The following is a 16,423-nucleotide window of genomic DNA, read 5'->3' on the forward strand; positions in this document are numbered from 1 at the left end:
ATTGCTCCCGCCCTCTGATGCCAAGAGTGGCCAGATTCAAAAATAGGACAGAGAAAAAAGACAGTGTCAATTTTCTTTTTTTCTACCTTTATTACATTTGCTGCAATTGAGATACAAACCAATCACTCAGATATCACACAAAATACATCCACTCTTATGATTATCAAGTGTATTTCCCCTTAAACTTTGTGTACAAAAATATTTTTTTTTCAAAACCTGTGGAAATTTCTTGACAAGGCACCTGTAGGCATTGAAGGAAGATGAGTCTTGGATTCTACATTCACGAGGAAGTAAAGTGAAACCACGACCTCACAGCTGAGGTCTTAGAGTCCTCACAGCTCAGCTGTCGCTAGGAACTCACAAGCAAGCCCCATGGAAACATTCACAGCCTTTACCCCGTGGGCTGAACGCTTTAAAATTTTCCCACAGAATAACTGCCCCTAACAGCAATCCTGCACCATCCCAATTGACTTCCACATCAGGAAATAAAGTTTTCAGTCTTCAGAGAACCCTGTGACCCCATTACATATGTAACTTTTGATGCTGAATTTTACTGATAAAATCAGTAGAGACAAGTCGATCTCGATCTCACGGAGTCACGTGGTTGCTTGGAAAAACCACATTCGGTCTAGAAACTGATGAAAAGACCACTAGGGTTTCCACTCACTGTCAACAGAGAGGTGAAGACCCAAAAAACTTCTAAGCTTCTAAAAACAGAGGCAGAAAGCACAGTTTTGGGACACACACGCGCGCACACCACCCCCTTCCCTCACATATATTTAATGTTCAGGTGACTATAAGCAATGTCAATTTTTTTTAAAAAGCTAATTAAATGCAGAGATCACAAATCACAAAGCATTTTCTCAGCAGTTTAAAATGTACATTTTCAAAAATAAAAAGGTGTTGAAGGAGTAAGTTTTGGCTGCCATCAAAATGAAATTTTAAAGACAAAAACAAATTCATTTTCGACTCTAAATTTTTTTTGGCATTTCTGGAAAATGCTAGAGTCTCTGATTTTTCACCAGTTCCCCAATAACAAGAACATCTAAAGAGAAATAAGAGAAACCCACTCACATGTTCCCTTTCTTCCAAGAAACACTGAAAGCTACAGATCTTACACACTCCAGAGTATTTACTGTGTCTCATTAGCAAATGCTCTCTGGAGGACATGGACAAGAAATAGAAAAAAATGCCTGCCATAGAGGCAAGCTGCGGGGCAGGAGGGAAACTGGGGAGGGAAGTGGACACTGGTGAAGGGATTGGTGTTGCAACATTGTCCCCCTAACTCAATCATGAATAACTGTAACTTTGTAATTCATGGTGATTCAATTAAAAAAAAATAGGAATCACAAATGGAGCAGAGACCACTCCCCACACAAGTCACAGCAGGGCCAGGAGGTGTGCCCCATGGGACAGACCATTTATTTCCATAACCAAAAGTGTCTGATGGCACCAAGTATGACACCAAGTATGACACGGCTTCTCTGTGATGTGGCGTTCACTCTGAATGAGGTGACCTTGGCCTTAGGAGAGACCCACTGGGGAAAGTTCCCGAGAACACCTGATGATTTCCAGACCTGGGGGAGAGTTCCAGCTGGGGAAAGAGCACACAACGCTGGCCCTCCCAGTGTCGCTCCTTGGGAACACTGGAACACGGGACATTATGGACAGGGAGGCGGAAGACAGAGCTTGGTGCCAGTGTTGTGAAGACTTGCTGGTCAAATCCCAAGTGCAAGGGTTGGGGGAATATAGCAGTCAGTGTTTTCAGAAAAAAAGCTGGGGTGAGCAGGGATTAAAAAAGAGAAGGGGGAGCTTCAGGGATCTGTGGCGATCTTAAAAGACACACTGTCAATTACCATATTTCAAATTTCGACATGGGAATGTTTTAGGATCACTCTTCCTGAAAACCAAATTGACCTTAGATTTTAGTCTAAAGTCATTCTGGGCATCTCAGCAACATAGAATGAGAGGAGAATAACAGCAGGGAAGGCACTTGTCTTGCATGCGAACTACCCAGGTTAAATCCTTAGCCTCACATATGGTCTTACTAACACTGTCAGGAGTGATCCCTGAGCAAAGAGCCAGGAATTGCCCTGAACACTACCAGGTATGACCACCCATGCCCTCACAATCAAAAACAAAAACACAGAATGATCTCATTACCTTTCATTTGGTGGTGTGAACAAGGCAGAGGACGCTCATACTTTTCCTCAATTGGGAGCCAGAGGGGGCATCTTCAGATATATTTGCTACCTGTGTAAAATCACTCCTGCTTCCATTTGATTTGAAGGTACACAACTAATAGTTCTGTTTTATGTCACTGAAAGTCCTGGCTGTTCATCTGTTTATCTGATATCAGATATGCTTAGATAAAGCTCAGTTCTCAGTTTCAGCATAAAATAAAATTGTGATTGTGACATACATCACACTCTCATTGTAGCAGAGTGCTAATCTTTGGGAAGAGGCACATATAGAGAAAGTGCTAGATTACAGACTAGGAACACCAGTTTCAGGAACAAGAATGACATCAAATACCACATAAGAGCATTCAAAAGACAAAAATGTTTTAAAAATTTTTTTAAAAGGGGGGGGAACCACCCCCCCCCCACAAAACTATAGGAATGAGGCTTTCCAAGTGCTCCCCAACAGATTTAAGAAGGTCTCAAAGTTGGGAGGGCTGGAACCAGACTGGAAATGCAAACCAAAGTAGGCTCTGTATGCAGAATCCAGGAACCATGCCCCACCCTCTGTCCCCCACAGTCAGGCGTCCTGACCTTAGGGCCATCGGGCCAAAGGAAAGCAAGTCAGTTATTTTACCAAACTCAAAACCCAGAAACCTCAAAGACCCAAATTCCCTGTTCGGAAAATACACACATAAAAATATTCACCACTCCCAAATATAAACCATTCTCACCTAAGAAAAATCCAAGGGAGATGGATGTGACAAAAGTCCCAGCAGTCTCAAGTAGAGCAAGTAATTGGCTTTTAATTCTTGAGTCCAATGTAGTAACGAACAATCCAAGACTTCAGCAATCCGAACCAACTTAGACATGTATTACTCCCTTACCCTTTCCATCCTCACACAGCATAAATAAGAAAACCCGTCACTGGGGGGCGGGTAAAGGGGTTCATCAAAACCCACAAAAACTTTTCTTGCAAGTTCTGAGGACAGACTAGACCTGCAAATCCAGTTGTCCTGCACCTAGCCTAAAAGACAGCTCTCCAGGGATCCAGGGATGGGGATCCAAGCTTTTCCTTTCTTTCTTTCTTTTTTTTTATTTTTTTGTGAAGACACGAGAGGCACAGACAAACCAGCCAAGCAGGTTAAAACAAATCTCATCATTGAGTTGGCCAGTGACTCAGGCTGAGAGTACTTAGAAAGCGCTGCAGAAGCCCAGAGGAAAAGCAGAAAGTGTCCGTTTGCTCACTGTCCAGCAACCAGGAGCTGGGCAGTACCCATCCCTTCCCGTGCCCTGTGCTTGCTTCTCCCTCTGCTTGTGTGGGGAGGTCGGGACGAGGAAGTGCTTGTCTTCATTCTAGGCTCATTTGCCTTTATGATCTTCCATCTCCCCAGAGGATCAGATGATTGGTGGAAGGAAATAGAATGCAAAAATACACAGAAGATAGAGTGACCTATGTGAGCACATGGGACAGCTGTGTGGATAAAGGGCCTAATGGGGAGGACACTTGGAGGCCAGAGGCCAGCGGGTGGTGGCAGGGGCGTGGGATGGAGTGACTCTATTTTTGGCCAATGGGGAAGAGGAACAGCTCTTCCAGGCAGCCCTCCATGACCACACTCCCACTTATTCCGCCCCATCCTCCAGCCTCACCAGCTAGTGCCTGTGGCCTGGGATTCCCTGCATATGCCCCTCAGGCACCAATTTACCCTGCACCCTCTGGGCTGCCATGTGGGCCAAGAAACCCAGCTCATTGCATTCACACTGAGAACCTAACTTAGGAGCTCTCCCTGCAGCTGGACTGGCTGGTTTAAGAAAAAAAAGGGGGGGAAGGACCCTTCCTCTACCCAAATGGAGCCCAATGACAGTTCAGCGAGGCTCTCGGCTTCTTCTCCCTCCCACCATGGCTGCTGCTACAGGGCCTGTACCACCTCTTGTGCTGTGTCTGAGTCATCACTAATAGTAGGGCCCCAGTTTTTCGTAGCCTAAATAACTAGGCCACTCGGGAAAGAGGCCATAGGAGCACCGAGGGCTGCCCAGCTGGTCCAAGGAGATCTCAAAGTCGGCTCCATTCGGGGGCTGGGCAGTTCGCTGAGCAGATTTTAACTCAGCCCGGATGATCCTGTAGTTCCTGCCTTTGTTGCTGTCCCAGTACGTCTGCCCGCTGCACTCGTAGCACACGGCAAACTCCATTCTTTCATAAGACTGAATTTTGTCAGGTAAGCTGATGTCGAAGGAGAATGTGTCCCGGTCTGAACCAGCGTACGTGTCCTTCACGTAGCAGCAGGGAAAGTCTGTGAAGCTCTTCCAAGTGTCGAAGGTCATCCTGATTTTCACCAGCTTCTCAAAAGCCAGGTTCTGCACCTTCACAGTGCCCGCGATGGCTTTGTCCTTCAGCACGCAGTTCTCCAGGCAGACGCAGTTGGTCTGAAGCCGGTGTCGGAAGTCTAAGTAATCAGCAGAAGGCTGGGAAAAATCCAACACAAAGCGCTCGCTCTCTGCTGTCGTCAGACTCACCAGGTTGTCTAGGAGCTCGGTGATGTGAAACGGGATATCGAGTGGGTCATCGAACTCCGAGAACACTTTGACCATTGTCAGGGCCAGTCCTTGGTTGTCAGCGAAGGACACTCGCTTTTTCACCTTTTTCTCCCGGATGGCCGGGGCCACCATGCCACTAGCTTCGTTCTTGCCACCCAGCTGGATGCAAGGCCTCAGAGGTTTGCTGGGCTTGGGCGAGATCTTGAAAGCAAACCTCTCTCTACTCAAGGAAGGAGCCATGCAACTGAGTCTACACTCGATGTCCACGGCCATCATTGGGGTTAGAGGAAAAGGCTAGACCCCTGACAAAAGAAAGGGAAGAAAGAAATTGCAATGAGATCAGATAGAGGTTTAAACTCATCATTACCTCCGGGACACCTGCCATCCATCACTGCCCACAGGCCTAAGTTGTGCTCACCTAAGCATGGTGATCCTGACACTGGCTTCTGACAAGACCATGTGAATTTGTGTGTGTGTGTGTGTGTGTGTGTGTGTGTGTGTGTGTGCGTGTGTAGAGGGAGGGGTGGATGGGGGAGGCACATGAGTGATGGAACCAGGGTTAGCTGTGTGCAAGCAAATGCCTCATCCCCTGTTCTCTTTGGTCCCATCTATCAAAATTTGTTTGTTTGGGTTTGGGGGATTACATCTGACTGTGCTCAAGGCTTCCCTGACTCTGCTCAGGGATCACTCTTGTCAGGGCTCAGGGGCCCATATGGGATCACGGGATCTTTGGGTTGGCTATGTGCAAGGCAAGCACTGTATCTGCTCCAGTCCCTATCAGAATTTCCTTTTGAAAATTAATTATTCATTTTTAGGGGTATTTTTGGGAGGGTGGGGGGAAAACTTGGCCATACTCAGGTCTGATTCCTGGTTCTGACCTCAGGGATCACTCCTGGTAGGTCTTGGGGGACCACAATAGAATGCTGGGCATCGAACTCAGGTTGGTTGCATACAAGAAAAAGTGCTCTACCCCTGTTAAGTCTCTCTGCCCTCTTCTCATCCACATCAGAATTTGTTAAGGATGGTTTCCCTATAAAGAATTCACCACTGGCCAATTTCCCCAAACTTTTCTAAGTAGGAAACATTTTTTTTGAGCGTATCTAATAGCACACATGTTCTAAGAAACACACTTGGGTTAAAACTGCCTTAAAAAAATTAAAAATCAGGGCCTGATAGTACAGTGGGGAGAGCAGTTGCCTAGCATGCAACAGACCTGGGTTTGAGCCCCGGCATCCCATATGGTCCCTGGACCCCTGCCAAGAGTAATTCCTGAGCATAGAGCCCCGAGTAAGCCCTGAGCTCTTCTGGTGTGGAAAAATAAATGCACATAGTGGCCAAAGAGAGTGGATAAGGTGCTTGCTTTCTATGCTGTCAGGCCTAGGCTTGTTCCCAGGCACCCCAGATGGTCTCCTGAGCCCCACTAGGAGTGACCCCTAAGTGCAGAGCCAGGAGTCAGCTCTGAGTACCACAGGGTGTGACCCAAAAAACAACAATAGCACAAAGATAATATAAATATGAGTAGTAGTCTAAATTTGACAATCTTTCTAAAGGTTTTTATTTTTGGTTCTAATTAATCTCCCACCCTCCAATTAATCTGAAGGAAGCAAAAATTACAAGGAAGTTAAAGTATCAAAAGGTTCAACATCACAAGGGAAAGGCAGAGAAAAGGCTCTAAGTGACCATCCATAGGTATTGGATCAAATTATATGTACCACACCCATGTCAGACTTTTTGGTTTTGGTGCATACCCAGTGCTAATTTAGGGGCCACTCCCAGCTCTGTCTCAAAGGTCGTTCCTAGTGGTGTTTGGGGGGACCACACAGTGTTGAGGACTAAACTCCCAGATATAAAGTGTGTGCTCCAGCCCATTAAACTATGAGATGGTGATAAAATTTTATATCATTTTGGGGGAAAAATCAAATAGCACAGAACAAATTTAATTTATTATTAATGCAAACCATGAAGAAGATACAATTATATATAAAGACCAAAATGGTGTGTGTATATGCACACACACCAAAGGATACTTAGTGGTGACTAATAGAGAAAGGTATGGGTTCAGAGAAAAACAAAACAATAATTTACATCCAAATACAATTATCTTAAACCTTTATTTTCAAGTGTATTACCTTACCTTTCTTCTCTACAAGTTCGAATGAGCGCAAACTTTGAGGTAAACCTGCTATTACACATTCCTGCACCCTCGCACTTGTTCTGCAAAGGAAAGTTCTGATCCAATTGGGCAAGATAGTGTCAAAGGAGGTCAGTTGGGGAAGATAGTGTCAAAGAACTCCAGAAAATTGGCTAAGGGGTTTAATTGAAACAAGCAATTGGGGTCTGAGGAGAGACAATTCAAGTGTCTGGAATGCAACCTTTGCCTTGTTCCAAAACCACAGCACCCCACAGTCCCGAGCACAGCCAGGGGTGATCCCAAAGTATAGACCCAGAAGAAGTAACTCTTGAGCACAACTGGGTACATGCCTCACCCATCCCAACAAAAATAAAACCGACATAAAATACACAGTCCTTAAACTTACAAGTTTAATTTTAGTTTCCCCCCGGTCCATTGCAAAACTCAGATATATTAGAGTTGTACCCTCAGCTCTAACTTTAACATGAGTAGTTACTTTTGTTTGGGTCATTTTTGCTTTAGCAAGCAAAATAGAAAGGGCAGTCAGCCCCTCCCACTCTGGCAGAGAGAAGCTCTGGGAGGCAGGTCCTCCTTGGCCATGGCTGCTTCCTCTCTGCTTGAGTCAGGACAAGGTCAAACGTGGGTTATCTTTATACACACGTTCCAAGGATCCCACAGACCATTCTCATACGTGCTTTCCTGCACTACTTTCAAACAGCTTATTAGGAACTCAAGAGTGTATAGAAACAAAGAATCTTCAAGCTTGCAGCTTACAACAGTCATTCTCAAGGTTTAATCCTGCAGGTTTTAAAGACTAGGCTTTGAAACTGGAGAGCCCCATGGGCTGGAGCACATGCTTTACATGTAAGAGGCCTAGGTTCGATCCCCCCAGCAATTCAGTGATTCCCCCAGCACTGCCAGGAATAATCCCTTAGCACAGAGCCAGGAGGAGTAAGTCCTGAGTACAGCCAGATATGGTCCTCCCACAACCCCTCCCCCACCTCCCACCCCAAAGATCCTTTTTTCACCAAGGTGTCAGAGCAAGCAAATTAGGTGGTAGGGAGGGGAAGTTCTAGCCAAATCCAAAGCTAATGAAACAATTTGACTGGCACATTCTAGAGCCTAATTGGTTTTGCAATATTTTTCCATGAAAGGCAAAAAGGTTAACCACCATGTGATCCACTGATTGCTCCTCTTGCACAAAGCCAGACCAGAACCCTTTCACTATGTCCATGTCAATACAATTGGAAGACACCGATTGTTGGCCTCTTATCCGGGCTAGGGCTTTGCCCAGTCCTCACAGGTAGACTAATGCCAGCCTTTCTGAGCAGAAGAATTGTCTAAAGATGGTGCCCTAAATTACTAGCTTGGTTTGGGCCTTCCGGATCCTTTGCTTATAGTAACTCCCCCAAAGGGCTGGAATATCAACGATCTTCATGGAAGTACTCTTACTGATGAAGATGGATTGGATGATAGTTTCTCAAGTCCCTGAAAGGAAAGTACCTGGATACATAGGTGTTTTAGTCTCAGATGACATAAATACAACCATTTCCAACACAGGATTTGCCAGTCTGGATGAGAGACTTCCTCTCCTCACAAATTCTGCAGTGGTGTGACCATAGTCACCTCTTTCCCAGCCCAAGGAAAATGGCCACAGTGGCCCAGGATCGGGGGCAAATAATTCAGAAGGTGCAGAGACACATTTGAAATGGAAGAGCATGGTGTAGGACCAGTATACTAAGTCACTACAGAACAGGATTGTGAATAGGAATTGCTGTTCCTCAGACCAGTATGATTCTCAAAACTCTGGTCTCCAAATAGATACCTAAGAGATCAGTTTTGCCCAGCAAGAGACATGTCCAAGGACAGATCACTGTGTTCTGGATCAAGAGAAGACTATGATTTCTGGGAGTGTGGACAGTCTATACCTGCTTCCCCATTCCAATGACAAGTAACACATTTTCTCAAGTCAGCTTGGTGACATTAGATATCACAGTGATCTTTCTGGTAAAAACCAGTCTTGTACAGAAAATAGCTCCATGCCCTTTCCAGTTTCAAGGCAGTTGAGTTTAAAGGCATAGCTTTCTGAACTGTGCCTTTTATAGGGAGTGTGTGTGTGCACGCACACACATACACACGCATGAGTTTGTATGAGTGCAAATTCTCCTCTCTTATACACTGAAATGAAATGAGAGGAAAACCAGTTTTACCCAAAGCCTATCAAGAGTACTGAAGCTTACCCATTTCAGAAAAGCATACACAACTAGATCAAACTTTCTCTTCCTTTCTTTCTTTCTTTCTTTCTTTCTTTCTTCATCTCTTGTTTTTTTTCTTTTTCTTTTTTTTTTGGTTTTGGGACCACACCCTCAGGGGTTATTCCTGACTTTGCACTAAGGAATTAACTCTTGGCAGTACTCAAGAGACCATATGGCACTACGAGATCTACCCAGGTCGATTGTGCGCAAGGCAAATGTCCTACCCTGCTGAACTCTTGTTCTGCGCCCCCAGATCATAATTCTAAAAACCATGGACATCTACCCCTTCAGCATTTCTAAAGGATTGGTGAAATGAGCAGGGATAAAATTGACATCTTTGGATCAAGGAGTTAGTATAGGTTTAGATTAATATAGTATTGTATAGTTTGCCTTGCACTGAATATGGTATGCTAAGTCCTGCCAGGAATGATCCCTGTGCAAGGAGCCAGGAGTAAGCCCTGAGCACTGCCAGGTGCAGTGCCCCCTTCCCCCCCCCCCCCAAATTGACTTCTTTCCCTTTGAATTCAGATCACAGGGTCCCTACTGACACCCTTAAGTCACCCATGCAGATACCTCCATTCAGAACACCTTCCAGATAAATCTCTGTGAACAGAGCTGTAGGTTATAGAAAAAGGGTCATTCCAAAAACGCAGCCCCACAATCTAAAAACATACATGGTGAAGCACAGAACCCGAGTCCAGGAATTCCTCCACAGCCTGCGTCACTTGTGGCAAGTCAGGACTGCAGTGAAGGTGCTAATAATACTTGATGGCTCCTTCCATTAATTTCCCCCCATCCCACCTTGGTCGTCTTCCTTTGTGGAAAGCCCTCTGCTGTCTTCATTTGAGTTCTGGCTCCTACCAAAAGAAGGGTTTCTTCTCCACGGTCCAAGCCCTAGAGCTTTGATTTCCAGACACACAAACCACAGGCTCCAGCAACACTTCAGCAACCCAAGTTCTCAGAAGTTTCCTCAATTGTCCCCAGCCTCCTACAGAAAACTATATGCTGTCAGGCCCCAAAGCTTCTAGAATGTCCTCCTGAAATACTCAGGCCCCACTTTTGCAACTTGCTCTTTGTATATTCCCTTCTCTGAAAAAAAAAAAAAAAGTGGACCAGAAGCGGGCAACGGGGAGCGGCTCACAGTCCAGAGCTTCTGGGCCATTCCCATCGGGCTCTAACCCTGACCCCTCACTTCTGCACGCCAGGGCTGCACGCCTCACCCAGTTCCTCCGAGGGTCTCCTTCGCCTTTTCTGGCACCCACCTTTTGGACCAGCGAAGCCCCGTCCCGACAGAGGCATCGATGAGCCTGGAGGGAGGTGGCAGGGGCCGCCACCGCCAGCCTACGTGAGCGTCGGGGCAGGGGGCAGGGCTAAGGCTGGGCTCCCGGGCTTGAGGCCGGCAGTAGGAGGAGGAACCTGACTTATCTCCGGAGGCGGGTGGCGGGCGGGGACGCACTCGCACCAGCGCCCTGGGCAGCAGCCGCTCTTGGCTGGCCGGGGTCAGCCCCAGTTTGGAAGTAAGGTCCCAAGGCAACCCTAAGTCCTCACGCTCGCAGCCGTCCAAGCCTTCTAAGTGTGTGTCCTTGTGCTTTCCAGGGAAACTTTGCCTGGGGCTCCAGGCCCCACCGCGCAGTTCCGGAGACATCCCTCCAGAAGGATGCGGTCCCCGGAGGGAGTTTGCCGCGTCGGGGAACAGTCGTGTCCAGGACAGGGGAAGCTGCAGTCCCCAGCTCCAGTCACAGCACCCTACCCCCGGCCACTTCTAGCGGCCGGGTCCCCCTCACTCGGGTGCCAACATAAGTTTAACTCCCTCCCACACACACCCCCAGGCTCCGGCCCGCCCGCTGTCCCTGGCCTGCCCCCAACCCTCGAAAGCAACAGCTTACTCGAGACCCAGAGTTTTACCCTCTCCGAGTGCAGCTGCAAGTTGGCCCTGGGAGCGCAGCGAGGGTCCCAGTGCGCGCTCCTTGGGTCGCTCTCCCCGGCTCCGGAGGGACGTACCTGGCACAGCTCATAGCCCCGAGGTGCAGAAGTTCCAGCCCTGGGCTGCACAGGAGCGGAGGCTGCAGGACAGCAGCGGTCACCTCGGCTCAGGTCCGCGCCCTCCTCGGGCATCCGCTTCCGCGTAGTGTCCGGGTGGTGGCCCGTCTCGGGGGACTCTGGCTCGCGGCCGCCGCGCTGCTCCCTTTAACTTTCGGGACACCTATGGGGATGCCATCCCCGAGCCCCCCGCCCCCACGTGAGCGACCCTTGCAGCCAATGGGCGCGCCCGGGACGCCGGCCGTCCACCAATGGGCGCGCGCGAGGGCAGCCGCGGCGGCGCCCCGCCTCCTGATGGGCTCACGGCCCAGCGATAGCGCGGGCGCGGCTCGCCCCGGGTTCATCCCCAGCCCCAGGCCAGGGCTGAGGCGCCAGGGGGCAGAGCGCTCTCCCGCAGAAGAGCAGACAGTACTTGCGGGAGGGCGGGACCTAGACGGCCTGCAGAGTGTGCCCACTCCCAGGGAAAGTCCAAGTACCGCAAGTTTTCCCAAGGCACGTCCTTGAGCTGGCACGGTCTAGCCGCCCCCCCACCCCCGCGCCCCCCGGTCTTACACTATAGCCTTCACTATAGGATTCACAGAGGACCCTTCCTCCCTTCCCCGCACCAAAATTAGCCGCCTTCCTTTCTCATTGAGCAGACCCGATATAGGACCACCTGTGAAATCAGCTATTGGTAAGCTCCAGGACATCCCTGATCTCTTGATAGACCTTGAGGTCGAAATATAAAGAGTTTAGGGCCAGGCTCAACACTTGCTTTGCATACATGAAACCCCGGTTTTGCCCTCCAGCATCCTTGATTAACTCAACACCCAGGCTCTGAGCACTGCAGAGTGTGTCCAACCCCCTCCCACAAAAACAAACAAAGCATATTAGGCTTAGCAGAGAAAAGAAACACCTTCCCTTACAGGAGATGGATTGAAATGTATGTGCATATAATACCTGGTGTTCAGTCCTGTGCTAGATTTCCTAGTTTTTCTTTTCTATTTGTCTTTGATTTGGGTTTGGGGACCACTCCTGGTGGTGTTCAGAACTTAGTCCTGGCTTTGTGTTCAGGAATCACTCAGGCCAATGCTTAGGAGATCATATGTGGTGCCAGGATGGATGCAAGGTAAGCATCCTACCCCCGTAGTATTCCTCCAGGCCCTAAATTTCCTGGTTTTAATGAATTTTGGAAATGGATAAGGGGTTGTTATCTTTCTAAAGTGCCAAGTAAAGACATTAGCACAACCCTGCCATCTTCTGTTATGCTTTTATTATTATTATTATTATTATTATTATTATAATGATGGGTCTCTTTCTCCTAAAGAGCCTTGAATATAATCTCAGGGCTAGGATGAAAGAGACGTTACTGGGGCCTGCTCGAGGCAATCGACGAATAACAGGATGATGAAATGGAAATCGATGAATTATTATTTAAGGTACTAATTAGGGCTGCAGCGATAGCACAGCGGTAGGGCGTTTGCCTTGCACGCAGCCAACATGGCCGACCCGAGTTCGATTCCTCCGCCCCTCTCGGAGAGCCCTGCAAGCTACCGAGAGTATCTCGCCCACACGGCAGAGCCTGGCAAGCTCCCCTTGACGTATTCGATATGCCAGACACAGTAACAACAAAGTCTCCAATGGAGACGTTACTGGGCCCGCTCGAGCAAATCGATGAACAACGGGAGGACAGTGACAGTGACAGTGAAGGTACTAATTAACAGTTGTAATAACGAATTATAGGACAGACATAACCTCAGAGTAAGAGGCCTGTTCCTTACCTTGGAAATACTTAGTTTTATAACAAAAATCATTATGGTGAACATGGCATTTGAGAATTTCTGCCTTAAGAAATATAAGAGCAGTTTCTGATTTTGATGGGACTATAAGACTGAAATGCTGACTAACCCAATACAGGGTTCTAGCACTCTGCAGGGCCTCCCCAGATACCGTCTCTCTGAGTGTCAACCCAAATTAGCCGCCTTCCTTTTTCACTGAGCAGATCAGATAAAGGACCACCTGTGAAATCAGCTTTTGGTAGGTGTTTGGCAAATAGTCTTTATGCAATATTACCTTTGCCAAGTCTAAGCTTCCTTTTATTAGCTGCTGAGTAGGCTGGAGATTTATTAAGCCAAGTGCTGGCTAGGTTTTCTCCAATGCAAGTGAGCATGCTGGAGGAATGGGCACCAATAAGAGCCAACAGGTTTCACAGATTGTGTGCAAGCAAAGGGTGATTTGAACCAAACCGGGAAGGAGTTGGGACAACTAAGTACAACTTGATAGCACTGCGGCTGGCAAGTGTCTTTCTCACCTAGATCGAGGAAACCCGGGGTAATAATTTCTCCTGTGGTTTAGAGGACTATTTTCGACTGGAGAGTGTGACTAAACTTAGTTGCGGCCTACCACAGTCTTGGGGTAGGTAGGAGTGTGGTGTCTATGCATTTGAAAAAGAGTACAGTGTCCTTTTGGATCAGAATAGAACTGGGATACCAGCATGGACGGGACTGTTCCAGTAGAAATGAGAGCAGTCCTGAGGTCCAGAAGTGAGAGGCAGATTAACCCTGTGATCTTGCCTTGTCCTCTCCTTGTGTAGTAACAAAGAAACAAAGTAACAAAGAAACTGAAAGTGGAAATTTACACCCTGTTTTGTAAGCAAGACATATACACAGGTGGGTGGATTACAATCTTAGTCCCTTAGGCTTCTAGATAGGGATGTGGGATAAATGGGAAGTAAAGGTTTGTGTTTGAGGAGTTCAGAGGAAGATTGTATAGGTGTGGCAATGAAAGTGATATTGAGTTAGACCCTGAAGCAGGGCTTAGAGCATGCAAATAAAAGGCAACAGGATGGTAAAACTGGCAAAGTTGAAGAGTTTTCTGTGTTCCCAAAATAATTTCCACTCCATGGATTAAAAATTGAGTCCTATTTCTGGCTTTAAATATTAGACAGTGTTTCTTTATGCATTTGTTAACATTACAGCTGTTTGCTCATCCTGATAGTTTTTAAAAAATGTCTGTCTTATCTCCTCAATTTAAAAACTTTTCAAAAACCTAGATCTCATCTCTATCTAGGATGTAGGAGAAGGGTCACACAACTTCCCTTTCTTAGTAATTATTGTCAAGTGACTGTAAATAAAAATAACCAGTATCTGAGAGAGTCAAGACAGAGAACATTCTTTCGTCTGATTAAAATAGAAAGAGGGAAAGATTTTTCCAAAGTGCTGGGGGCCATTTATATTTAGATGAGTGGAGGTTTTTTGCACCTGTTAGCCACAGATATGTTCTGGGAGCATTATGTTACCTGGGGCCCCAGCCCCTCTTTAAGATTTTGTCGAATGTGACTTGCTATGGGACTGGCCGGAAAGTGTTAAGGCAGAAGGTGTCCCTAGCACGTAGAGAACTTCGAGTTGTTCATACTGTCAAAGATTTAAAACCCTGAAGGATTTTTTAGTTCCTGGGTGAGGTGGATGGAATCACTTTTCTCTCTCTTTTTGGGGGGGTAAGGGGTGGGGGGTGGGGGTTCATATCCAGCGATGCTCAGATGTTACTCCTGGCTCTGCACTCAGGAATCACTCCTGGCGGTGGTCAGGGGATCATATGGGATGCTGGAAATCGAACCTGGATCTGCCACGTGCAAGGCAAACGCCCTATACCCACTATCGCTCCAGCCCCAGGAATCACTTCTCTTAAAAGCTATGAGAGCAGAGAGGTTCCCTCCAATGGGTGCATGTTTTTGTGTAGTGTTTGGCATGAATCTGATATCACATCTTCAATTTGTACAATCCATTTCTTGATCATCAAATAAATACAATCATTGCAGAACATTCAGAAAAGTGGGTGAAAATAAAATCAGCTCCATCTATCACCCTTAGTGACCGTTTTTTTCCTTCTCCTCTCTTCCTCCTCTCTACCCTCCTCTTCTCTCCTCCTTTTCCTCCCCTTTTTTTAAATCCTCCCCTCCTCTCCTACCTCTTCCTCCTCTCCTGTTCTACTCCTCCCTCCTCTTTCTCCTCCCCTCCCTTCCTCTCCTCCTTAACTTTAACATCATTTTAATCTATTTAATTTTGATGAGCATTTTAGTTTGTTTCTGAGTCACACCCAGCAGTGCTTTGTGGCTACTTAGGGAATCATTGCTCGGGGATTACTCCCTTGGCAGTACTTTAGGGTCAAGAGGTAGTGAGGAGTTGAGACTGGGATTCTCCAGTGAGATGCATGAGCTGCAGTCTGTTGAACCATCTCGGGACCCATAAATCCCTTTTTTCTACTTTATTACTATATTTGCAATACTGTCCTTTAAGTGAGGCTTCACATATACAAGGCAAATGCTCTGCCTCTGATGGAGCTATATTCCTGATCCTAAACTTAAATAGATTAACATTTTCTTTATAACTGCTTCTCATTCTTGAGTTATTAAATTATTATAATTTTTCTAAAATTTTAGGCAGTCTTCAAAGTGGTGTTCAGGGCACCTAGGAATCACGTGGTGTCTAGTTCAGGGGCATATAACACCTGTGCCTTACCCCCTATTATATCTCTGGTCCTCTGATGTCCTTTTTTTAATTTATATTTTTTGACTTTTTGGGTCACCCTGGTGATGCTCAGGGGTTGCTCCTGGCTCTAAACTCAGGAATAACTCCTGACGATGCTCAGGGGACCATATGGGATGCAGGGGATTGAACTCAGGTTGGCTGCATGCCAGACAAATGCCCTCTCCACTGCAGTATCAGTCCGGCCCCTTTGATATTATTATTATTATTATTATTATTATTATTATTGTTGTTGTTGTTGTTGTTGTTGTTATTGTTGTTGGGCTGGAGTGATAGCACAGGGGTAGGGCCTTGTATGTGGCTGATCTGGGGTTCTATTCCTCCGTCCCTCTCAGAGAGCCCAGCAAGCTACTGAAAGTATTCCTCCCGCATGGCAGAGTCTGGCAAGCTCCGTGTGGTGTATTTGATATGCCAAAAACAGTAACAAGTCTCACTATTGTGAGACGTTACTGGTTGATGAACAACAGGAGGACAGTGCTACAGTGCTATTATTATTGATCACACTTGGTGGTACTCAGGGATTACTCCTGATTCTGTGCTAGGGGATCACTCCTAGAGGTGGTTGAGGTACCATATGTGGAGGACCATATGTCCAACCCAAGTTGGCAGCACGCAAAGCAAGTACCCTACCCATTGTCCTATTACTTTGATCTATTTTATCTATTTATCTATTTTTGATCTATTTTATCTATTTCTTTATCTACTTTATCTATTCCTTTATCTATTTTCACATTGTGAAACCCTTAGTTTTCTTTATTG

The 16,423-nt window shown here is 46.7% G+C and overlaps 1 protein-coding gene across 2 annotated transcripts; it reads right to left on the reverse strand.

The window, feature by feature from the left end:
* Nucleotides 1-2,547: 2,547 nt before the first annotated feature.
* PPP1R3B (protein phosphatase 1 regulatory subunit 3B) lies at nt 2,548-11,258 on the reverse strand. 2 transcript variants are annotated; one of them, XM_056116955.1, is made up of 2 exons: nt 11,103-11,258; nt 2,548-5,017 (listed from the first exon to the last, which is right to left on the reverse strand). In XM_056116955.1, exon 2 carries the CDS (start codon nt 4,989-4,991, stop codon nt 4,134-4,136), a length of 858 nt encoding a protein of 285 aa, XP_055972930.1. In that variant the 5' UTR covers nt 4,992-5,017; nt 11,103-11,258; the 3' UTR covers nt 2,548-4,133. The 2 variants fall into 2 exon arrangements, with proteins under 2 accessions (XP_055972930.1, XP_055972932.1); XM_056116957.1 differs by lacking the exon at nt 11,103-11,258 and adding an exon at nt 10,322-10,407.
* Nucleotides 11,259-16,423: the final 5,165 nt, after the last annotated feature.

The sequence above is a fragment of the Sorex fumeus genome, unplaced genomic scaffold (genome assembly GCF_029834395.1).
Source record: "Sorex fumeus unplaced genomic scaffold, SorFum_2.1 ptg000033l, whole genome shotgun sequence".
Taxonomy (NCBI): Eukaryota; Metazoa; Chordata; class Mammalia; order Eulipotyphla; family Soricidae; genus Sorex; species Sorex fumeus.

Excerpts from the sequence above, each read along its gene's own strand:
- PPP1R3B (XM_056116955.1), bottom strand. The coding sequence starts at position 4,991 with ATGATGGCCGTGGACATCGAGTGTAGACTCAGTTGCATGGCTCCTTCC.